The sequence below is a fragment of the Aulostomus chinensis genome, chromosome 8 (assembly GCF_037954235.1).
Source record: "Aulostomus chinensis isolate RoL2024-O1b breed Wild chromosome 8, RoL_Achi_v1.0, whole genome shotgun sequence".
NCBI lineage: Eukaryota > Metazoa > Chordata > Actinopteri > Syngnathiformes > Aulostomidae > Aulostomus > Aulostomus chinensis.
The window spans coordinates 23532410-23558895 of NC_141327.1; the positions used below are offsets into that span (position 1 = coordinate 23532410).

Here is a 26486-nt window from a genome sequence, read left to right on the forward strand (position 1 = left end):
TGGCTTACATATTTCTGAAAGCAGCAGACAACGAGGGAAAGACTTCCTCTAGAATTTGCCAAGGTAACCTGTTTCACGAAGCCCAAAACTTCTGGAGTGGAATGTAAAAGTTGAGCTCCTGTCAGGCTATGGGGGAAGAAGGTGTCGATAAAAATCTTACACTGGAATTGACATGTTGGCAGTCCTTCCAACAAAAGCTCTGCACTGTCATTCTGTTTTACTGTCTCTCCTAGTCACCGAGACCCTCTCACTGCTTTCTTTCTTCTGCTTTCTCACCCTCTTTCCCTCTCTCTCTCCTTCCTTTCCTCCCTCCCCCTCCTCTCCCTTTCCCTCTAAAACCCTTACAACATCCTCTGGATTTAAAAGCTTAAATGTCAGTCTCATGATATCAGTGCCACTCAGATTAAGCGCCTTAAATACGATGTAAATGTATAAATGTGGGCCAATGAGTGGGCACCATTCAATCCAATTAGCCGTAATGAAGACATTCTCAAGGAATCGCTACAGCAATAACTTCTAATCATTTTTCTCTGGATTATTGACTGTTACACACCACACAGTTAGCTGTAAATATTTCAACTTCCTATAAAATTTTTCTTCCATTATAATATGTGGTTGGAATATCAATGCGTACACAGAAGCTCAAAGGAGTTCTTAAGCCATACTATACTAGATATTGAAGTAATTTCAATTCAAGAGTGACTGGATTTTCCTTCCTGTCCAATCCCACAAATATATTCCTATCCTGTTTAAATCCCATGACAACAATCTCAATCCCGGAAGAATGACTCATGTCCCATGTGTTTTTTTAAGGGAGAGTCATGTTTACAAAAATACAATCATCTAAATTTAATGTTCTCGCCATCCTATTTTGTGTTTGACTGCTCAGTTTTTCACACTGCTTGGCCGAGACCTCAGGACTGCACCATGCGTCATCAATCCACACGAGCTCAGGCGGCTGCCTGCAACCAAACTACTATGTATAAAACAAAGAAAAAGCAAATTATAACCTGTCCTGTCCTGTCACAAAATTGACTCAGACAGGAATCCTGGCTCTCAGTCAGCTTCTACTTTCAGTCCAAGTGCAGGCTCACATTTGTCCGGAGCATTAACAGGGCACTCATAATCAAACCAGCACTGCGCCGAGGCTGCGTCAGTGGGGGCATGTTGTTTCATGTACTAGTAAGATGTGAAAACTTTAGGAGGAGTTGCATTGAGTAATAGGAAATAGCTACTTAATAGGGAAGCCAATACAATTTTCATGCTTATTTTATGCCCAACACACTGCAAAACAGGTAGTGTGACGCAGGAAAGAACTTAACAGTGACAATCATTATCCCTTTGCTGTTTAGATAGTTTCAATAATGACTCCATCCATGTGGTCCACAGTGCAGAAAACTTAACATTTTTCGGAAATTAAATGCAAGAAAAACATCTGCACATAATGACCCACATTAGTTGAAGTTTTTGTCCCACCAGGACCCTGTAGGTCTGAGCAGGAGCCGTCTCTTCTGTTGTCCCGCCTCCCCAAATGTAATTTACACCTTGATGCCTGAGCACAGGGAACGCTTGAAGATCTGTTGATGACGTGGGACAGCACACTGTAGAATCTGGCATGCTCTCAGGTCTCGGGTGTTTGTTCAGAAACCATGGGCGTCCGTACCAATGCGCTTCTCGTTTCCACTCGATTTTTATTCTAAAAATTTGGTCACAATGCCTCAGTTGTAACGGCTGAAAGATAGACGTTGACTGAGACATGAGATGAATAGTGATGCTTCTGGCTACTAGCCAACAGGAAACGATGACAGGAAAGACCAAAGACTTCGTTTGAGTCAAATTTTTCACTCCCTTTTGGTGTTTCATCTCTTTTTCTGTTAACAGCAAATTATTAGCGCACAAGAACAACCAGTTAATTCTAAGGGCTGAATTCGTGTATATCACTGTGTGTCTGTTTAAACTTTTACAACACAATGCTTTGGTTCACATAATCTATCTCCTGGATTAATTTATTTGTCTATAATAATAGAAAAAAAGGGGAGTTGAGTCACTGGAGTGGATATGTGGGGATTATCCACTGTCACGTGACACTTTATTGAGATGTTGCATTTGAAAATATGTCTTCAGCAACACTAATATGGAATTGAGGGAGGACTTGGACGTAGCTTTTCCCTCTGCCCTTTTGTTCTTACCTCTGATCATCGTCTCCCTCCATTTCCCATACAGCTCCTTATCTCTCTCATCTCTCAATATTCTTTTTATTGTAAACTTCAGGTTTTCAGCACACTGACACTGAAATCAAATGAAGTGCTCTTACGTCTTGTTTGATGTGAATGCAGCGAGGAATGACGAATGAGGAGTTGTTTAAAATTTTGGTAAGCTACATTATTAGTCTTTTAAAACCATGCACACATAAGCCATTCATATCTTTTTTTCCTGCTCCTAATTGTATTGTTATAATCTGTACATACCGTATGAAACAAGCTCACATTAAATCAAAAAATGTCCAAAAGAACGTGTATTTGGATTGTGGAGGCTTAGAGAGCATATGGAACTCTGTAGATCCGAAGAATGTTGAAAGCCACATTAACTAACTTACTCCCACGGCGTCTCCTAACAGAAGGAGAAGAAAAATGCTGCTACAGCAGTTGTGAATACAGAGATTTTGCAAAAGCGTGTGAAGCATGAAATATATATTGAAAAATAAAGGCACAACAATATCTTTAAAATGTCCTAGATTAAGCAAATGTGTCTGGCATTCAAACAAGGTTACTGAATCATTTCCTTTAAATTCACTTGGAGCAGAATAAGATAAGACCATCACACCTCCATCGTCTAATCCAGACCCTGCTGGTGCATCCAAATTAAGATTTCAGGATTTCCCGTTTATGATGTCATATGACATAAAAGCCCTTAACTGTGAGCTTCAGATGCCCATTTTATGAGTGATACACACTTCTATTCCATTTTATGGACTACAAAAACATCTCAGAAGAGGAATAAGGTCCTTCTTACTAATAAAACATTTTTTTTTCAAGGACCTGAAGGAAGAATGGTGATCGGAAACTTAGAAAAGCAAGAACATTTTCTCTTCAGTGTCCTTTCATCTGCCTTAACTACTCTAACCTGATAAAGGTGATGAATGGAAGAAAAATGAATTGGTATTCTCGAGGCTATATTGGTCTTTTATATGTTATTGCTTCCTGTCTTCTTCCATTGGGGCACAAAAGTAAAATAAAGAGGTTTGTCTTCTAATGGACTACAAAGGTGTGCTGAAGTGCATCTGCATGCTGCAATCCTCCCTCTGGCAAGCTCCTTTATGCACAATCTGATTTTAATACACTGCAGGGTTAACAGATGCTGGAGGAGGTGAGCTCAACTTTGTGAGATCAATTCTCTTGATCTGACGATGGACAGTGAGTAGAACCGACCCAGTGCTGGCTCTGGAAGAGTTGAATCTAGTAATCAGAAGCCCCTTTTTACTCAGCGGCTGAGGGAGAGACGTCACGTCAACGTTGCTGTGTGACACATCACGCAGCAGTGGGCCGGTATCTAAAACCACACTGTGGGATAGCATCGTACAAGTTGGGTTTGAATTTTCAAGCCAACTTTCAAATTGTCGCAAAGAAAAGCAAATGCAAGTTATTTTTTTTCTTAATTTCATCATCTGATTTGGAACAAATTAAACTAGGTAATACGCTGCATGCTTGGGGGGAAGAAAGCGGTATAAGCAACATGAAGCAAAGCTTTAAATCAAAAGAGTACAAGAAGAAGAAGAAGAAGAAGGAGGAGAAGGAGAAGGAGAGGTCGTGCCAGCTAGTGTTAGCAATTCTGCATGCTGTCTGGAGATGAAGAAGACGCTAAGTGGTTTGCTAAGTCTGAGCTTGTTCAATTTTTTTTTGCATTTACTTCCTTTGCATAAACTACCTCAGACAACCTAAAAAATGTTTTGCCATCAAATTTCTGAAATACTATCTTTCAAAATGTGCATCAACACAGAAGAGACAGCCAGTGTGGCGGCATTACACTGACGTTTACTCAGCGTCAGTGAGTGAAGCGCTATAATGACGGGGTCTTCTTAACGGCCATATTGGCTCCTGAAAAGATGCCAGGACACTGCAACCTTTCATCAATGCCATCATCTCTCTGACCAATGAGAGGTGAGGAGAGAGGAGTTGACAGGTTTGAATGTCCTGTATCATTACCTCTCTCTCTCAAAATAGATCAAAGCCACGTTAAACACATCATTGCGCCTGGCCGAGCATTAAACCCTTTTATTTTTCCAACACATGTGGTGGTGGTGGGTTTACTTCTGACATTACTTTTGCACTGGGGTACATTCACAAATGTGGTTAGTTTACAGTTCTTCTGGATGAGAGACTTGGTCTTAATTCAGGGTCAAACAGATTTCGTATAGAGATAGCTTGGTAAATAGAGAAAAGGCCTGAGGTGATTTTACCTGGTAGGGTTACAAAAAGTAAACTTGAGGCAGTGATAATTCCATTGATTATTTTACTGACAGGACTGTGTTTTCATCAGGAACAGTAAGCGGCGGTATGACCCCTTACAGTGACACTTTCTTCTGGTTCACCTTTTGTGACATATAACAAAAACCCGTTAACCGGCAGAAAATGTCGTCCACATCGAACTGCTGACTTAAAATTCAACGACTAACACAAAAGAAGAATAAAGAGAAGTCCTTCAGCTGAGGAGGCGGAAAGTTTGCCTCCGCATCTGTCCAGAAATGCATCATTTTCAATGTTGACTTCCAGGTTAAATGCCACAGTGGGACCTACAGAACATGTTCAGAAAGCCTGGCTATTAAAGCATATATTATATATTATAGATGTCCAACTAATCAGTGTCTACATGTATATTAAAAGCCCAGTTTTAGTCGGACAAATGCAATAATTTGCCTTTTTCTACCAAATGTAATGACATAAAGCCTAATAAAAATAATGTGTCATTTTTACTTTTCAGTTGTGTTCTGATTTCACAAAACAAGATATGATGTGTTGATGAGTGAGCTTCAGGGGTGCTGGTAGGCGAATTTCATTACCTTTACAGAAGCAGGCAAGCTGCTTCTCTGTGTTTCCAGTCTGTTGTGAGAGCTAAGACAACCAGCTGCTGGCTCTAGAGTGATGGTGTTGGTTTTCTCACCTCAAATTCTCCACGAAATTGAATCTATTTCCCAAAATTCTTTTCACATTAATTTGCATCTATTAAATCACATTAAAAACCAACGCTACATATTCCTCCAGTGTATATAACAGAGCCTACAAATGAGACGCCATGTTGAAGTCAGCATGTCCACGAAGCAGATGGGGTTGTTTACAAGTGCGTATGTATGTGTGTATATGTGTGTGTGTATGTGTGCGCGCACGTGGGCGTGTGTATACACCCCAAAGAGAGCCACGAGGGATTTTAAAAAAAAAACAAACCCAAAGGGAGCCACAAGGGGACCAAAACCAAAGGGAGCCCACTGAGGAGGAAGAACGAAATCATTCAGCCCGCAGATGTTTGTTAAATACCACAATAGGAACAAGGAGATGGGCCAAAACGTGTCAGATTGTTGTGTTCATGTGTTTTTTGTTCATTTCTGTCTGACCAGTGATGAGCAAGTATTAGACAAATGTTGAACTAAACCCATCCTGGAATCAGCATCGGCTTGTGTGTAGCACTCTCAAAAGTAAACTCCACAACAGGAGGACTTTAAGCCCTACAAACACGGCACAGGAAAATACTGTACTTGGCTCATGAGAGTCGTGCAGAAAAGTTTCTTCGAGATGCAGCAAAAAATCAGAGAAGGAGGGTCGAGAGCTGGAATTTAAAAAACAAAATGCCGCTCTTTATTTCTCCTTTTGCATGAAGAACTGCGTTAATTTCATTATTATTTGCATAGATGCTCTTGATAAACCGGTTAATCCCAGCTGTTAAAATGAAGGAACACTGGCAAGGTTGATGGCTGTCATGTCAACCAGAATGCTCATGATTATTCAAATCTTCTAACTGCAGGAAGGTGAGTCGAGATGAGGTCTATTTACAGCAGCTTGTACAGTAGCTGAGCCTTCAGCCTATCTCTACTGAGGCCACTGCCTCTCCCAGTGCGTCAACACATGTGATGTGCTCTCGTTTTCAACACCATTAATCTCCAGGGTGAAGGGGTTGAAGAAAAGGGTGTGAAACGTGATGCAGTAGGCTGAGCATTTGACTCAGCATTTTATCTTGCCATTCATCCAAGGGCTATTTAAATGGTTTATGTCACTGCCAAACTGGATGTGCAGGTGAAGAAATGTGTTAAAAGTATGTTGTAGTTCATGCCCCCGCCAATGAAGTAGAACTCATACACTGCGGCCTTTTTTTTTTTTTTTACTATCTCTGACATTCATGGTACAAATAAGTGGTACAAGTGAAGTTGGCAGAGGAGACACAAGGTGACCGTGAGTATAATATCCTTGCATTTCTTAAACAGCCACTTTAATGGAACAGCCATTAGGTGACCTGATTGAGGGCAAATTAACCATGACCGAAATAAAACAGGAGCTGTCTCCTACTGGTGGAACTTCTTTCCTTTCTTTTTTTTTCCCAACTTTTGTGATAAAGCAACTGTATTCAATCCTGATTCAACAATGTCAACAAAGCCAACCAAAATGTTCAGAAAGGTTATTTTTACAGACTTATTTACAGACATTAGTCGGCAAACACTAGCCGACAGTTTTACTCAAACAAATAAGACCAGTCATGTAACCTTGGAGAATAAATCGATACAGATGACCAGTCTTGATATGGTAGCACAACTTAGCATTTCTTCTTGTAAAAAACAAAGGGGAAACTTCTTGTGTGCACTAATGGCAAATAACAGGAATAAAGTGGAAATCTCAGGGAAATTCATATCTGTACTGTACTTTAGCGCTATGCATTCTTCAGTTATATGCAAACATACAGTAATTAGCATCTTGAACGCCACAGCCAGGTTTTAGAGGCACTTTGTTCCTCAAGAGGTGTTAGCGTGTTACTATAGCACAAAGAATCTGTGCATCTGTCCCTGAAGCGGTGCACCTGTTGGTAGTGGTGGGGAAACTGTTATGAGCCCCAGTGCGTTCTCTGAGGATGCAACCGTCCAGACCTGCCAATTTACAGAAGAAACTAAATTTGGCCACAAAGATCGCATTTTTTTTCGGTCACTAATCAAAGTGTGAGCCCATAGGTGGGTGTTGGAAAGGATATCATAATCGTAAATTGAGACATTCACACTCAACTTAAACTAAAGAATTTAGCAGTTAGTACAATAGGGGTGGACATGCCAACTCTCTGGCACAATGTTGTGTGAACAGCTTGTTCAGATATCCAGGATATATATGCCTGTTATCAACATTCATGCTTATAAAGTCCACTTATTTCTACGAAAAATGTATTCAATTCTAGCCAAAATGTCAAGTATCACTAAATGCTGCATTCTGGAGCTCACTGTTATAATCTGGAATATAAAATAATCTGCATAAACACAACTGAACGTATTGTAAAGTCAAGAATTGATTGCATCACACCTTTCTAACACTTTGCCAAACGCAGAGCAGAGATTAAAATAAGTAACTGGCTTTAACACTACTATTGTCCCATACACAAAATATTACATGTTAACATAGCCGTAGGTTTCTACTCCAATCAGAAAATAATTATCAGATCAGTTACAGGTTGCAATTTTTTCTTCTTTTTTTGGTCTTTTTCCTCTCTTGGCTGTGTCACTGGTTATTAGAGCTCCCATCTGTAGGTTGCATTAGACAAGCTCTGCTGATTGCACGGCATTTGTTCTTCAGTGAACAAAGCTGCATACTCATTTCATGCAATATGAATTCAAGGCCAAACACTCACAAGTGTTTTTAAAGGGTGATTTCTCCTTTGTGATTACACTGGGAAGGTGCCAGAACTGAAGAGGAGAAAATGACCACACTGTTAAAAGAGAGAAAACTTGTTTTTTAAATATTAAAAAAAGGACAGGAGTCAGGGTGTTGATGTAGGCATGTGTGTCCGCCAAAGGCTGTGATGGAGAGTGAAATAAAGAAAGTGAAGGGGAGATGGTAATAAAAGATATACTGGCACCTCTTAAAACATTATTTTCCAAAAGCGAGTTTAGTTACACAAACGTGTATGCAAAGAAGGTTAAAACAGCTTTCTAAATAAAGAAATGCTACTAACTGACTTTGACTCAAATGTATTCACATTTACATGAATGTAAAATTATCTGAACCTGTTCATAAGTCGTCTTCTCATGCACCAAGAGAAGTATTTGCATATTGTGCATCTGCCAGGGATTTTTTTTTTTCCATAATCAGAATCAGAAATACTTTATTCATCCTGGAGGGAAAGTGATCGAATTAAAAATTTGAATGACATGCTCAGGAAAATAGCGCTGATAGCCTTCATATATATATTTTGCCTTTGACTAAAAACAGTCTTCAATGTGCTGGATCTGCTATTCCATCCAGATCACCTCCAAAAAATCAATCACTAACTTCTGTCAGTGTCACCAAATTTCATAGAAATCCATACTTTTTTTTGGAGATATACTAATAAAAAAAACACACACACACGCCGGCAATCACATTGCCTCCTTGGTGGAGAAAGCTATGATGATGTCAGAACATTTTTTGAAATATGCAAATTTCCATCAGAATATTATGGAAGGTGTTTTGCATATTGTGTTCCATTTGGCACCAAATGGCCTGTTGTGAAGAGGTGGTATGTTAAAAGTCGTGTGTTAACATGTCATATGGACATAATAAGATGTTTTCAAAGCGTTTCAGGGCGGACAATAAACTCACTGTAAATTCCTCTTTAACTGTTGCCAAATGAATGTCAAATTAGCACATGCTTTTCTTCTGTGGTCATGTCAAGGTGACACCATTGAATCAAAGGCATTCCGATCAAACCTGCCAAACCGGCAGCTACAAGACTTTTAGTATTTCACCTGAATATGAATCTTCTTCCAAGTGAGCCCGAAATATCGCAAAGTACATCTATCACTTGCAGTTGAGTAAGTGGGTGTTATCACACTGGAATGAGGTAAAGAACAAATCAGCCTCAATGAGAAGGACAACGTCCTCCTCCTCCTCGACCAACACCAAGACCATAGCAGAAGCCTGCTTTAGACTTTTTAAAACCTAAAAGATTTACCACGGAAGGGAAAGACTCAAAACCTTTACTGAGGAAACACCTATGCAGGAAGGATAGGACGGTACAACCACTGAAGCAGAAACGGCCAGTGGTTGATGGGTCCACACTCACAGCATCCATCTACTGGCTCAACAAACACTGAATTTAAGATACTGCTGCTAGTTGGTAATTTGAATGATGGTTAAAGATGGTGTGAAGCTAAAATCATAGAAGAAAATATGATTATGGACAGAAAACAGTTTTCTAAGGTTCACAAGGGAAGGTGGCGCAACATTTATTGGTGCCTGAACACCTTTGTTGGCCTCCATCCAAGGTAAACTAAGTCTGTGTCAATTAATCTCTTCACGGAAACAAGGATGTGGGTCAGGAAGAACAACCGATCAACCTGTCAGGTGTTGGTACGGGCCTCCAGTAACCAGCTTAAACTTCTAGCTTAAATATTCAGCCTTAGAAATAAACAAATGGATTATGTTCATTTATTCATTGATTCAATTACAGTTATTCATTCATTATTATATCAATCATTTATATATATATATATATATATATATATATATATATATATATATATATATATATATACATATAAACTAAGCTAAATTTTACATGACTTTGAAGGGTCAGATGTTAATAATAGAGAATGGATACAACCGCACCAATGATACCAGACAAAAGGAATACGCTGGATAAACCTGAATCATGACCTCCATTCAACTGTCAATTATTCACGCAATCCCCTTTAAAACATCTTAATGTCAGCACACTAATGACAGAAAAAAAAGAACAACAAAAAAAACCATCATTCATGTATCTGTAATCCTGTAGACAAAAAAAAAAAAAAAAAATTCATCAATGCATTAAGATACACAGACGTCTACTTTCGTACACAGTCCCAACAGCAGGCAGCTGTAGGACGGGAGCCAAAACAAAAAGCAGACACTGATCAGGGGAATGTGCTTGTGCCAGGTGCACTGCAGTAAACTCTACAGTGAGAATGGCCAGGTCTTAGTATTTCCCAGGGCTGTGGACACCAGTGAGTTTGGCACCCTCGGGTCCTTTCAGCAGTCAGACTTCTGGTTCCTATTTCTTAAGACAGGCCAAGTTCCCGATACATTCAGCGTTCACTTCTTGTTCATGAACTGTGACAGGATCAGATTCTCCCCACTGTTCCAAAAACAAAAAAAGAAAAAAAAATCACCATCAAAGCCCCATAAAAAATAATTTATTTGGTTTGATTTTTCACGCCCACCCCAGTAAGAAGTACAGCTGCAGTAACATCGAGTTTTTAGGCTCCCTCCAACTAAAGTCTGATCAAATGAGATTTGAGTGTGTGAAAATACCACAGGGCTGAAAATTAAAACCAAAGATTTGTCACATACTGTGTCCAGTGTCAAAGTCTTGGTGAGAGCGGAGAAACCTGTGTGGAATAGTTCTGAACGCCTCCCCAGCGCGATGCACGCCCTCATGACATAACATCATTCAAGGGTTAAGAGCATGAGGTGGTTAGAGTTAATCCAAGCTCCATTGAAATGTATGCAGCTTCCCTTCAATAATGACATGTCTTTGTTCGTCTTCTTCTTCATAATGAAAACTAAACAAAAAACATAACTCACTTCCTGATGAACTCCTTTACCCTTCTGCTGTGAGCTCAAGACAGCAAATGATCGCCAATGACAGGTTCGACGTGATATATTATACCTTTCTTTGTGTTGCCACTTGATCCTCAGCATCCTCCTTTAACCTGCTGGATCAGTGTGTCATGGGCTGCCCAAGTAGCCACATACATGACTCATGTGTGAGTGAAGGCGTTACATCCTGGATATCTGAGTATGAAATGAAAAAATACTTGAGCTTGAGCTTCTATTCACCATTTCCCTACAAAACTTCCCTCACTGCTTATTCTGCTTGCTGCATTCGTAGTGAATGAATTTGGTTATCAGTAAATGTATTATAATGTTTTAATTGGCAGTTGACAGCAGCTCTGAATCGAGGGTTCAGTCAAACTGTTTGTGTGTTGCATGTGTATGTTTACACACACACACACACACACACTCACACACACACACACAAACACACACTCTCCGCCTGATTTGAGCCAAGTATGCATGACCTACTTTAGGAACCTTTCAATATGAACAATTAGCATTTATTCTAAGTGGTTTCTTCCCCATTGAAGAACTGACAAGACAAACGCTGGCATTAAATGTAAGCACTTTGACACAGACACTTAGGCAAAATTAAAGGATAAAGGCTTATTCAGTATATCAAGATACAACAGGAGGACAATAATATTCTTGGAGAGTCAAGCTTGGAAATCTCTGCATCCTCAACAAGAAAAATGAAATATAGATTTCATTGCTTTTTATAGCCCTGAATGAATATCTATCTAATGAGATTTGTGATTTAATATTTGTGTAATTCCCTGTAGTCTGGCTATATCCTTGATGCAAGCAGGTTAGTATACCATCTTGAAATTATGGTGTAAAACTTTCCCACAAAACTCATGACTAAAGAGATCTTTGATACTGTTTGCAGGAGGTCTTTGAGACTACTTGCACGCTAGGTAAACTAAGCGTTTGGTACAGCTACATTATTTCCCACAGCGGCTGACTATAAAAATCAGGGCATTCATCACCACAAAGAAGCATGTACCATGCTTTGTTGCAGCTCTGGTATTTGATTTCTGCTTCCTTTATCCAGTTTGTTAATGACCTCAATAACAGAAGGGAATGTCAGCGGTAGGTAACGGAGAGTAGATCTCTAGCTACAGGACCGGCCTAGCGGAAAACTGGCCCTCTGTCACCAGACTGTGTTTCAGGAAGAAGTTCAAATGAGGACAAGACAAGCATTCAAATCCCAGGGGACCCGGCCAGCAGTAATCACACTTTTATTGGGGTGTCAAGTCCGGCCTAGAATGTGGGCCGCTATTGTTGCTTGCAAGTGTGTGTGTGTGTGTCAGTGTGTGTCAGTGTGTGGGAGAAGCAGAGTGAGACTTTTAACATGGTTTCTGTTCTGCATAACGCATCCGATCATTGTGCTATACATCCCTGTACCCATTGTGTGCATTTACTCCTACGCTCTACTCGCACAAAGTTCAAGAAAACACATTCATTCATAAAGCTGAAAAAGAATGCAGATATTCAGTCAGGCTTTTGTGCCCTTGTGACTATATGCTGTTAAAACGATGCTGAATATTCCATTTTTTTCTTTATTTTGTTTGTCTTGGGTTAAAGGTAAAAAATAAAGAGCAATGGCATCAGAATAGGCCAGAACATTTAGCTCCAGTAGTTACCAGCCTCCAGGAGGTATCAAATAAATAAATTCAATATTTAAAATAATTTTGACAAAGAAGGCAGAAACATTGTTGTATACTGGAGTGCTACAGCATAACAGCATCAGCTCAAGGAGAAATACTAACTGTTAGCTCAATTTTGGTCTCTTCCTCCCCAGAGGAAACATCTTTATCTAAATGTGCAAAATACGAGCTAGTTGCCAACTTTCTCTGGGCCTATTTTGGGTTTATCAGAGATGAAATTAAAATAATTACTAAATGTAATCGACACGCAATGCGATGAAAGATGCTAAAACCCTCAGTTGAGATAAGGAGTCTGGAGAACAGTGTCTGTGGGTAATGATCACTGGGGCATTTTTAATGTTCGAAAATTCCGCATATTTATCACTGACACTCTTGATTCATAACCGAATGAAACCACAGGGTACTGGTGAGTGCATACCTCCAACAAGTTGATCTCACATCCCACCAAATTTCAAACTCAATTAGATCTTAGGAGGCTGTGAAAATGACTTTGATTAATTAGCCCAATGTCATTACTACTATTACTACATTTGTAAATTTGTTGAGCGGGGCTCAGGGTTAGGTGCCCCATCAATTAATCACCTCATAAACAACATTAATGGCATCATATAATTTAGTTCATCGAGCAAACTGGGTCCAACTATATTTAATGAGATCAAACATTAGAAACTCTGGCAGTTTAACTCTTTATAATTCAGCATTTGGTCACATTTTTCTTTGCCTCTGTAACCATGAATATGATCTACCATTCATTTGATACCTATTCAATCTACTCCTTACCTCTTGTGATAAAATCTCAAACTCTACACCAAGAGAATTTATCATTTCTAAGATTTATATTTTTTTAACGGCAAACAGCAGAAATTCATCTCACATTCAGGTCGTTGCATTCATTTCAGCAACAACTAGAAGGGACAAAACCTGAACCTTGAAAGCTGCCTTTTAACACTGCCACAGACAGCCTCCAATCCTTTACGTGTTCATTTTTCATTAAAGTGTTTTATTCATTTAGGTTTTATCCAGCAGACATCAATCTTCATGCATAGACATCCATGCCAATTCATGTAAGAGAAAATATTGACAAAATTATGATGATTCATTCATTCAACCAAGTCTCTATTCTAGAGTAGGGCAGTAGAGTGGCTCATATTTTTCAAGGCTGTCCGTGGGCATTATAAAGTCTTCCATACAGAAAAAAAGTATTTTCAATGCAAAGTCACAGTACAAGGTGCATTCGTCTCTCTATGAGAGAGACTTTATCTACTGCACTAACTATTCATGAGGTCTATGTGAAAACATTGCTACTTTCTGCTTGAGAAAACAACCTAATTTTCATCACCCACTGTTGGACTGGAGAGCTGCGCTGAAAGGCAAGTTTGAACTGTCATACGGAGTGATTTATTCATGTGTTCGTCCTAAAGTGCAGAAGACCTCAAGGAGGTATACTCTGAAAAGTATTTTAATCTCAAATACTCTCAACTTTCCTATTATTGATTCTCACATGGCATTTAGTCCTATAGATTTGTAACAATCAATCCTCAAGAGCAGTAGATTGTACGATTCTGCTTTAGCAACTAGTCTGGCCATAATCCGCTTGTGTAAGAGTCCTTAAAGATTTTACGTGCTGTAGATAGTGTACACTGGCTCGACAAATCATTTGGTACAAGTACATGTTTAGTTTTTACCACATTTGGTTGGGAGATGTGCTGGGTTATTTAAATGGTCAATTTGAGGGCTCTGTTTTGTAGTCATAATATATAAGTATAACAATGCACAATGCACATTGTTATTTCATCGTAGAGGTCTGTTGGCTGCGATCAAATGCTTCCATTGTCCTGCAATTGGCAATAGAATTATCTAATATGGTTTCAATCATTTTCAGAGACTATTTTCAACAGCATTCTCGCAATTAAGCCCACTCTGAAAAGAGGAAAATGCCTTTTCAAAGACAATAATAAATTCAATTAATTCAAATGTTTGTAAATGACGTTATAGTTCTGCAGTAAGTTTCAGAGGAATGTACAGTACACTGAGCACATGATTAGCAAAATGCTTGCAAATACAAACCAACTATTTACCTGTACCACCAATATCACAATAAAAGTTTTTTGATACAGTGGTTCCATGAAAATGAAGCATTTCTGACAGCAGATCAGTTTGAATCATTAGAGTGAGTGATGAAATGAGAGGAAGCAGCCACAGTGAGCTGCTAGATGAGCTGCAGGCAAGGTTTGAGTCACCTGTTTTTACAGTACTCAGCTGATTAGAAGATTCAAACGAGCATAAAATCAGATCACGGTTGCTCACAGTTTGCTGCCTCCAGAATTCTCATATCACAGACAGAACCTCCTCTATAACCATTAACAACTTATTCTCTTCACCCGCATATGTTTCATGAGGTGTCCCTCAAGGCTATGCTCTGGGCTCCGTGTTGTTTTATACCTCTATGTTTCTGGGAATAAAAGAACCGCAATGTTGTCATTCCACTGCTATGCAGATGACACCCTACTTTAACTTCCCATTCAACCCAAGGACCCATTAAATATTGTGGTACTGCAGGGATGTCCTGCCTACACATCACATTCCACAGACAAAAGAAAACATCTTGGTATGATAGAGATAGAAATAATAGAAATCATACCATTAACATTTTAATGGATTTTTCTCATAAGAATGACAATGATGATGTAATAATTATCGTTCCCTCAAATATTGTAAATTGTATCATATGTGCAATGACAGTCAAAATCATTGAAATTATATATATTTTAGACCTGAGAAAGTTCCTGAAACCCCAAAAGCTGGATGGCATCATGCATGATAGCCTCTGCCATGAGTTTGTGTACATATGAATGGGTGAATGAAGCTATTTAAGTACTTCTACAATAGCGCTATGTAAATAGAGCCCATTTAATTACTATGCATCAGTAATTTGACCGTAGACATGAGAATGCACATAATTGAAACACTTGCATGAATTATACTCAATATCTTTGCGATAATATTACATCTGCTGTCGACAGATGAGACCCGCCATCCAACTGCACCTTCACCTGTTACATCCTTTTCACAACCTAAACAAGCAGCTGCCAGCTTTATAGTCAGGAACCCATAATGCACTGGGAGCCCCTGTGCATGCCTGGTGTTAGGATTTAATTGGATATTAGTATCCAGCAGTGTCTGAATTAATCAAATCATTTCCATCCATTAATTTAGCAGAGGAACATACAATTAAATCCTTATTAGCATGCTCTCAGGAGTATGCCTTTTCATCCCTTTGCAGAACATTGAGAGTTGGACAGAGTCCAGTGTAAGGCATTCACCTCACTTAAATGTGGTGCTTCCTCATGATACAGGCACTTTGTCCATCTCCTGGTACCGGTTTTAATCTTAAAGTAAATGCCAGCCTAGAGCATTTTTCACAACAGTACCGGAAAGACTGAATATTTTAATGACCACATAGTGAAATGGAATGGAAAAAAATATTCATAGTTTGAGGTTTTATCATTTTGAGTTAATTCAATTATATGTAAAAGGGCTTCTAAGATTTTACAATTTATGAAATGTTACATTTGAAAACCACAAGAAAACTACCCAAAATACCATAGAGATTTGGTGATTCTCGCAGCAAGCAGACATAGTCCAGGGAATTCAAGTTGATCATGTCACAATAGCTTCCATATTTATGTATTTTATTCATCTCATGCAGCGATTTTATTTCTGTGTGTTTCTATAGTAGGAATATTTGGAAATCCAAACCTCTGTCATGCACAATGCACCATTCTCTATACCTGGCTTGACGAAGTTTAAATAACACATTCGAAAAATAATGATAATTGAACTTACTATTTTCATGCTTATCCTTTCTTGTAAACCTGAGTTACAACATTTATTTGCAAAATAGTCCAAGCCATTTTTAATTAAAACTCTTTACAGAGGTAACGAAAGTGAGAAGAGAAAAAAAAAGAGCCATGGGATCATCCAAGGCTTCAGTGGCTCAACGAGTTTTAGTTGCACTTTTAGTGGTTACATAACATTTCAGCCTATGAAATATTGGTCCTCCACACCTTATCGTCAATCCAAAGCTTGTAGATTTCCTCCTTTTTTTTTTTTCTCAGATTCCAGGCCAATCATACTGTTTATATACTGTTGATTCACTAGTATAGCTGTGAGAAGTAAAAAGGGAGGCAAAGCAGAACGTTCAGTCTGCAGAGCAGCCGACATACCTACGTGAATGAGCTGTGCTTGTGCTCTGTGGTTTGTTACACAGACGGAGAGAAAAAAGATATTCTTTTGGCTCAACTTCCACTCTGAATCATCAGTTTACATAGCTGGAGTCACGTCACAGCCGTTGTCTTTAGTCTCAGACGGCGTCACTGATAGAATATCTGAATTTTTGAAATGGCTTAGAAGTGACAACTGGTTAATATCTACTTGCGATCTACTGCCCGCTGCAAAGTTCAACCGAGTGCAGCGCTGGTGATACTGTTCATTTCTGACTGACGGGAGTCATTTTCTCACCAAGGATTCACGTTTCGTAACAAGCAAATCTATTTGGAACTCTCTTTGTCCCAATGGGTGTGTAGGTTCTAAAATAAGGTGTGGTTAGGACAGGTGCATTGTCGGTGCATTTCTCTCTTGATGCAGCAGAAAGAATTTGCACCACTGACAAACCATAATACTGATAGCAGTCACAATCTTTGAGAGAGTCAGAGATGTTGAGGATCCTCGTCTCATCCACGCTGCAGCACGCTGAAGCATCTTAAACAATGTGAGACTCTACGCATGAGCGCTGCTGCTTCCATCCCAACTGAATAGCAACTCTGCCACAGAAGTTAAATGTCCAATCTCATGAGGAAATTTGCACCGTGCATGCAGGCTGAGCAGATTTTTTTTCTTTAACTAAGGACTAAAAACCCAATCTGTCCAAATATTCTAGCGTTTCATCCATGTCAGATGTAGATGGCTGTATCTAGCTCTTTTGCTACAGCCAGCTTGAGTCACACACAGAATTTTTTCTACTCTGATTCTATATTGTGTTCAGAGGTATATGGAACACTTGCGTGGTTTCTGAAAAAAAAAAAAGTGTTCGGACCAACTTTTTTCTCCATAGGAAACTGATCAGAAATCATTAAGGGAGCTGATATAGACTCAAGGTGATAATTGTATTGATATCAGTAGAATCGTCCATTCCTTGTGAGAAACCAGAATTGAAGGCTGTGAGAAGCAAATGGGTGTGGCCCGCAAAGAAAGATGCATTTGTGCCTCAATGAATAATCCAAAAAAAAAATTTTTTTTTCATTCTAAAATGTACAGTTCAGCAGTTACTAACAGGCAATGTTTGCATTGTATTTGTGATCCGCATCAAATCAGTTTAGAAGTAATGACACACATAGAGTGGCAAAACACTGTAACACACATTTACCAAACGACATTTGAGATAAAGACAAAGAAAACTGAAAATGCCACACCTATCAGCTACAAAGTTGGTTCCTGTCAAATTCGATAAGTAAAACTTCCTTTCTAATAAATGTCCATTTTGAAATCCTGCGCAACGTCACAGACAACATTCAGCCTGGACTTGTCAGGGTCAAACAACAGAGAGGCGTACATTAACACAGCAATAACTGCACGTCTCTCACAGCAAACGTCTGTCTGACTCTTATCAAATGTTTTTACGCAAGAAGTCCTTTATGTGTTGTTTTAATGCCTCTTAAACCAACTCAGAATAACTGAGAATTTACAACATCTCACATATACACAGATAAAGTATTTTATGACAACAACCAATAGACACTCGTCACTGTTATTAAAAAGCTAAGAAATCATATCACACCTACACCTCCCAGGTTCGGCAACACATTTTGTTGAACTGTAAAAATGCAACTCATACCCGTATTTTCAAAATGTGTTTCGTGGACTAGATTACAGTGTCGATTGAATAAAACAATCCTGTTTAGTTCCTTCAGCTTCAAATGCAAGTAGGACAACAGCATACGTTGGAAGCACAACAACTGTGTCAAAGTTGCACTTTGCCAGATTGGCTGCTATTATAGATTTTTTCCCTTTGGCCTGTTTGTTTTGTTTCAGCCCCCACCCTCTCAAACGCAACTGTTTATTTCATTGGTTTGGCAACAAAAGCACATAATCAATCATTCATAATTTATGATGCTGCAAATGGCTCACGGCCCATAAAAACATATATTTGCATTACTCAAGGACTGAGCTGGACCTCCCAATAACAGACCAATAAATTTTGCGGTTGAATGTACACACAGAACTTTGATAAGAGGTAAACTTTGCCTCTGTGTTACAGTAGATCACAAGCATTGCTAGCAAAGATATTGTTGTGATCACATGCTACTACAACAATGACCTGGACCCCTTCCTTCAATTCCTGCTCCCCCCCCCCCCCCGTCAGCATCCCGCAGCCTTTCCCAAGCTTTGATATCATTTTCCACTTCTCTGAAACCAACTGGTTCTCTTCAAGAAAGAGACACACCATTATAGGAGTATACTGTTGCTCTACAAACAGCTAAACCAGGATATTAACCACAACTCAAGAAACCTCACAGTTTTGAAGCCAGAGCTCTGACACACACACATACACACACACACACACACACACACACACACACACACACACACACACACACACACACACACACACACACACACACACACACACACACACACACACACAGTGAGACACAGAGACAGTCTTCATGCTCCTTACCTCGACATGCCGTCAGCAATGCAGCTCTGACCTGGATATCCCTCACCTCTGGCTGACAGTGACCCCTGTGACATGCCAGGCCGAGATTTCCACGACTCCATTAACGCTGTTACAGGCGATATTAGGTTCAACAAGGGGTTGGACTGGTCCCTAACATCGCGCCGCGTGAAAGACATTGTTCCTTGAGCTCCAATCTGGTAATGGAATGAGTGTCCACCAGAATTAACTCCAACAATGGCCGATGTAGGCATGCTGTTATTCTCTTGGTAATAGCTGCCATCATTGGACTCCTGCTTAACCCCTTTAGACAGGACATTGTTGGAGAACACATCAGGTTCATAGTTCCCATTCATTGAGACAGGGGGTCCTAAGATACCAGAAAGACTGTATTCATCAATGTTATTCCTCAGGGACAAATAGGTGGTCTCCGATGCAGGGAAGAGACCCAGAGATGGTGACTGATTGTTGTAGGACTGTTGATTCATACAACCCTCATCTTTGTTTGGCTCACTCTTAATCTGTGTGATAAAGGGTGTGCTACTTGCATTACACTTGGAGCTGCCTAAACACATGCTCCTGAAATCAGTCCCGGGCTCGTTCTTGATGTACTTAACCATGCCCATCTGGTCCAAGCCGACGTTGAACACCTCGCCATCTACCATTTCCACTTTGGGAAATTCAAAGTTCTTGAAGTCTGTCTCTCTGGTCAAGCCACTTGCTTCTGGGCTGCTTGTGTCATTCTGCACCAAACCCAGTCCACTGGCAGGACTGGACACCGGAAACCCAACAGAAGAGGGGTTCTGCGGGCTGCTGACAGCCATACTCCCCGCTGTGGCCGGACTGGAGATGGAGGGTCTTAGAGTGTTGCAGTTGTTGGTGGTACTGGTGCAGCTGCCACCTGTAGGACTAGAGACAGATGACCTAATGTTACAGGTGGTGCTGCAGGACGGAGGCGACCTAACACTGCTCATACTCTGCGGGCTGGACATGGGGGACCGCATGACATTGAGAGGGCTGGTGACTGGTGGTGAGCCCACTGTGCTGGACTCAACAGGGCTACATGTGGCTGAATTCCTGTGCTTGATGTTGGCCAGTGTTGGTGCGCATGATGTCTGGCTGACAGGACTACTGACGGATGAGCACACTGGTCCAAAGCACGTAGGGGGACTGGTGGTAGATGACACCAGATTGTTACTACCCCCTGGGCTGGAGATTGAGCTGGAGGTTTGGGGGCTGCAGGACAGAGAGGAGGCCAGCATGGTTGCTGAGCTAACTGGGGTTCCAGCAGGGCACTCTCTGGGTGTGGTGCTTGGCTGCTGGAAATTAAATGGTTTTGACTTGGGGCTCTTTGTAGAGCCACACTGATTCTCCTCTAGAGGTCGCCCACATGCCGGGTACATCTTCCCAGGGCTGGTGGTACCCCCATGCTGGCTAAAGGCAAAGTCTGCCTCCCTGGCAGCATTCATATACAGCCCCATGGACTCTGCCACAGTTTTGGAAAGCTCCTTAGAGTCCATTTCCTGCTTATGTCCATGAAGAGAGTTGTTGAAGTGTGGGAGAACAAATTGCTGGTTCTGGCTGAGTCGAAGCATTGGCTGCTCCTGCTTCTTTGCATTGTTGTCTTTGCAGTCAGTGGCTGGGCTTCCAGCAGGGCAGCTGACATTGACTATGTCCATCAGGATATCACTGCTATTCAGACTTGAATCTTCTGTACTACAACAGTACTCCATGGTGCTGGGGACCTGAGACCATCTGTTTTCTGTATCACTCCCATCAAATAAACTTTGGTATCTTTTGGTCTCCATTGCTGACTCATTGAGTCACCTGGTAAATAAGGCAAGGAAGAATAAATGAGCCTTAATGTTACCTTACCATTTGAGAAAAAAAACAAACAGATAAAAAAAAAAAAAACTCAAGCAGCACCAATAATAATGTTTGAGTGACAGGTGAGGTGTGTTCAGGGAATTAGCCTTTGGATAACGATTACTGCTGAGCTTAAATTATATATTATTCAGGAATGTGGTTCTCAAACTAGATTGGGACGAAAGTCTTTTTGGTTTTGGATTGATGCCAAAGCTGTGAGTTGGGCCTAATGGAGCAAAAAGCTGGACAAACAAACAGGGCTGTGTGAGGGATTAATTTTGGAATATTTAAATATTCACTTTTAATAACACAACAGTGCATAATTGCGTTCATTTTGTCACAGTATAAGGACTTTTATATATCTACATATACATATATGTCCCACTCTCTCTCTCGCTCATGTATATACATATATGTATATATGTATATACATGAGATATTTATGTGTATATATATTATATACTGTATATAGAGAGAGAGAGAGATACATATACACACACATATATAAATATACATATATATTCAGTGTGTGTGTGTAATACATATCAATTGTAAGCAAATATTAGATGCAAAAATGTAAATACAACACTTAACAAAAATATTTTGTATGGTGTTTCCTCCCTTCCATACATTCAGCAACTGCACTACAGGGGCTGGACAGTCTGTTAGGTCTTGTTGAAAGGTGTATTGGAAGGGTTAAGGCTCCTACGTGACGTCGTCTGGGCTTTTTGTTTTAATTCCCGCCTCTATTGCGCCTCTATTGGACAAGTGAGCCAGAAATCCACAAGCCTCACCAGGCCACTCATGGATTGGTCTGAAAGCTGTCACTCAATAGTTGTTGCTCTTGCGGTCACAACAATGCTGCGACACAACTTGAAATGTTGTTTAGCCGCCGTCATGTGCAAAAGTAGCAAAAAACAACGACACGGGCTGAATTCTGAGAAATCAGAGATATGATGGGCAGTAGTTTTGGAGGATGTTTCAGGAGTTTCTTTTCATGTTACGCACTCAGAGCGGCGAAAAAGATCTTCTGGTTGCCTGCAAAAAAATATCTCACGCAGCGTTTGTGCACATCCACAAAATTAAAATACATGAGAGCTTGATAAACTCTCAGTCTCTACAGCTCCTGCTGTGATAGAGCTGCCCCTGTAGCGAATGCAGCTATCTGTATTTATGTCCATTTGGCGATTAAAGTAAATACTAGAGGATTTAAAATATTTGGTCTGCTGTCGGATTGGATGCGTCTGTCAGAATAAAAAAAAAAAAGTGAAACGTGAAGAAATTAATGTTTATTTTTAGAAAGAGGTTGACAGCTCCAGCAGCTCTAAACAGGTGCTCACAGATAAATCTACTCATTATTCTTTCTTTTTTTTTTTAACCGTCTCTTTTTGAACTAATAAACTTCTTGGTGACTTTGGTGGTAAACGGTCCCGGTTGAAAGTTATTCAGATTTCTCTCCAAAAGCAAAAGGATCAAATTGCAACTTCTCAAGAACGGGGAGTTTGTTTTCATTATCACCTCCAGAAAAACCCAGTGCGAAAATTAAAATGTAGAGGCAAAGACACTGAGCTCTGTCCTTCCTTACCTTAATTACGACATTCAGAGTTGTCAGGTGGCTGTGTTGCTGGGCAGCGATAATCCAGAGGACAAAAAAAGACACGTAAAAGCAAAGTCAAGAAATACCAATAAATGTGTCCGGTCTACTCTTTCCAATGCATAGTTTTCAGTTTGACAGCTAAGACACACACGAGAAGTCTACTGCGTATTATCACTAGTAATCCTCCACAGCGAGCCGCGGCTGCTGACAGGACGAACGGCAGCGACGGGTCGGGCGACAGCGGCAGATGAGCTCACATTCTGGCCGTAATTTTGTAGATTACCGATTCTGGGCCCCGGATAAAAAGAGTAATAAAAACAAACGGAGGACTGTAGGACTTGCAGTCAGAGCAACGTCATTCTGTGCACATGGACCCTCCCACTGCAACGAGTGCAACACAAACTCCGAGGAGGGGGAGCGAGGGAGGGGCTGAGCGCGCAGGTAGACGGAGCCGTCTGGAAATAGGGCACCGTGCTCAGGGCTGTGAGCATTAAACTCTCAGGATAACAGGGTGAAACCCTCTCTTGATGTAAATAATCTTCATCAAGTTTTTTTTTTCTTTTAAGCGGCGCATCACCTGTCCTCCTCTTTTCTTTTAACTCTTTTCACCTTCGAGTGTTTTTTACACACTTCCGGGCGCGCGTGTGCACAGGTCAGTTTAGATGTAACCTGGGTGCTCCAGCTCCCTGGATTTACAACACCAGAGCGGATAATATCCCGCAAATACTCGAGTGCAGCCAGTCGACTGGAAAAGTGACATCAAATTGTCCTGTGAAACTATAACATCTTCCTCCACTAGGTGGAGCAATATTTCTATTGCTATTCATTAAACAAGTCTATTTAGTGGTCAAGCTGTCAATCCTTTTATTCAGCTCATGTCAACCTGTGTTTTTTAATGTATTTATTTACACCTCAGAGAAAACTTAATGTACCCCAATGTGATTTCACATGTGTTCTTTAATATGTTCCCTTCCTTTGGTCAAGAAGCCCAACTGCACACATCTGACCAGAGATGGTTCAAGTTCAATGACCGCTCAACTGCTGTCATGAAAAAGCAAGCAGACTTTGAGCCACGCCGGAGGCGTTAAGCATTTGAGCGCATCTGTGTTTGTGTGTGTGTGTGTTCTTCAGCTTTCTAAAACTGAGCTAACTTCCTCACACACAAGCCGTGACTTAATAAACTCAGTGCGGCAGTAAAGAATGCGGCTGAAAAACAGACACAATCGAGTTATAACATTCATGCAGTGGCCGTGATTACAGGAGTTCACTGATATCTATGTCCTTTGGGCTTATTCACGAGAAAGTGTGTATGACACAAATGTAATGACTATCATAAGCCTGGGCAATAAAGCAATAGCAATATGTATCTGCAATAGACACGTCCACAAAAGGAATAGTACCAAGTGTTCAATAGAAAATAGACTCAAATGAAGTGATTATAAACTGACATGAGGGCACATATTCAACACCTGTGGTTTCAAGGTCAGAGTGGGACCTGCACCTGGGAGATAAGCAGCCAGTCATGTCCGTCGATCATTGGTCACAGTCAAGCAAACAGCCGATCATTTAAAATCAGTGTCATTCGGTCGCAAGATGAACCTTTGACACAACGCATAGGTGGTGACTGAGATGCCTGAGTGATTAAGTGGTTGCATTTGCATTAGCAGTTATCAGTGATTAAAAATATTGATTAAAATGAATCTTTTTATTGCGACATGTACTTTAGCTATATCAACCAGGATACTCTATGGCTGATTAGGCTGTTACTTGCATTTTGTTAATATCTCAAATCACTGGTGTGACCAATGCTGGTTTTTCTCCAGCAACACCTAATTATCAGTTTGATCTCTAGAGTTGTCAGTCAGTCAAATCACATTTTGTTGGCAGTATACAAATGTGTGTGTGTGTGTGTGTGTGTGTGTGTGTGTGTGTGTGTGTGTGTGTATGTTGTATATAGACTTCGGTAGCAGTCCTCCATAGTTTGAGTGTTTTCCCTCATCGCTTCTGTCTGTTTTTCAAGCCAGCCTGTAGCCTTTACCCACAAGAAACAGCAACACTCAAAGTAGCCAAAGTCATCCGAGCAGCACGGCCCACCTCCCTGATCTGCCTGTTAATCACCCGTGAATAGGGACCTGCTTTAGAAAACGGCAGAATTTAGATATAACTAATGTTTCCCACCCCCGTCCATGCTGCTCCCACTTGTCCAATGCACACAATGGGTGCCAGTCAAACACATCATGAGCAAATCTAATTTAACTCTGCTCCACAGACTTTTCCACAGAGCCGTAAGAATTTGCAGACAGCGAGCAGAACACGGCTGATATGAAACTGCCCCCCCATCCCTTAGTAAGAACCTCAGAAGCAGCTCCAGTGAATCACACTGGGCTTTCAAGCACCACCCTTTTAGTCAAATCAGGGATAATCACATTAGCCAGACAACACTGTACATACATCGGACCTAAAAATAGCCTTCTTTGGGGAGGGGATGGGGGTCCTTTTGGAAGTGGGCTTCTTCTCCCGTTTAGACACATGACATGCAACTACAGTAGCTGAGAGGGTCAAATGCAGAGCAGTGAGGTGCACGCTGCGCCTCATGGGGACAGGTGAATTGGAGCATGTTAACTCTGAAACAAAACACTCATCAACTCAGCAGAAGACACCCCCCCTTCCCCATTGTGTGTGGTTATTTCAGAACTGCATGTAGTTTTAATCAATGAAGAGGTGTGTCACCGCCGTCTTCTCTCAGCTGCTTCCTCCTCCACTCCGCCGTCCCTTCAGTGAGATACTTCATTCTTTCTTACCAAATTAATTTGATTGGTTTTTTTTTCTGTTTTGAAGCAATACTCCAGAGAGCAGCATGTTTCATGTCAGTCAGTCAAACACTCACTGTCCCTCCCTCAGTTTTTGTTCTTTAACAACCTGGTTCGTTAGCTGCTAAATGTTCTTCTGCGCTCACTAGTTAGCCGGGCAGATAGTACAGTGGAGTTTTGTTTTATTTTTAAGAGCATTTTTGATTGAAACAGCTGTCTGCTGCATGTGGAAACAAAACTACTGAGAGCAGTGTGACAGAACCCAAACTAAACAGTTAAATTATGGGGTGTGAAACCGAAATACCAGATGAAATTTATTAAAATGCACTGTTGAGCTGAAGGGAGCAGGAGATAATTGTCTGTGCATTGTCACTGTCATTACACATAGTCATTTTGTTCATATATAAATACTAATTATTGATGATCTCACAGAAAGCCTAAATGGTTTTAATGCTTTTTCTGCTTAACTCTCCTGAAATGTGATAAATTGTTGGAGAAAAATTAAAAATAAAACCTGCTCATTTCACCACCAATCCTGCAACACTCTGGCTATTTATTATGTGCCGCATGTGGTGCACTTGAAGTCTTGTTCTCTATACGTGGCAACGATGAGCCCATCTGTGCAGGCATCAGTGGCCTGTTTTCATTAAATCTGCCAAACTTCCTGGTGAATGGATATGAGTTGATAAGTAAGCTTTCTGTATGTGTGAAGCAGACTTTCGTCAGTATGTTGGATGATAAGACATTTGCTCATGAAGGTCAGAGTAAAAAAGCTACTGTATTTTGATGAGGGTTGCTATGGAAACAAGCATGTTTGGACAAATGAACTCATCTGCCATGAGTATTATATAAAAAATTTTCAAATCATTCTTTAGATTTTTTTTTTCTCTCAACACACCCACAACACTGCCTGTGCATCTGAAATTTTAAAAATAAGATAATTTTGCCGATATATTTTAAACATTTGATCAACACACGAGCTTCTAATTTCCG

At 40.4% G+C, this 26486-nt stretch overlaps 1 protein-coding gene across 1 annotated transcript in view; it reads right to left on the reverse strand.

The window, feature by feature from the left end:
* The window catches only part of nr3c2 (nuclear receptor subfamily 3, group C, member 2), a 73551-nt gene extending 50477 nt beyond the window's left edge, over positions 1–23074 (reverse strand). Inside the window, exons 1-2 of the mRNA XM_086211776.1 lie at positions 22672–23074; positions 19224–21047 (exon numbers count right to left, since the gene is read on the reverse strand). Of these exons, the coding sequence (XP_086067902.1) occupies positions 19224–21028 (1805 nt within the window). The 5' untranslated portion in view covers positions 21029–21047; positions 22672–23074. The remainder of the gene's footprint in view (positions 1–19223; positions 21048–22671) is intronic.
* Between the last annotated feature and the right edge of the window lie 3412 nt (positions 23075–26486).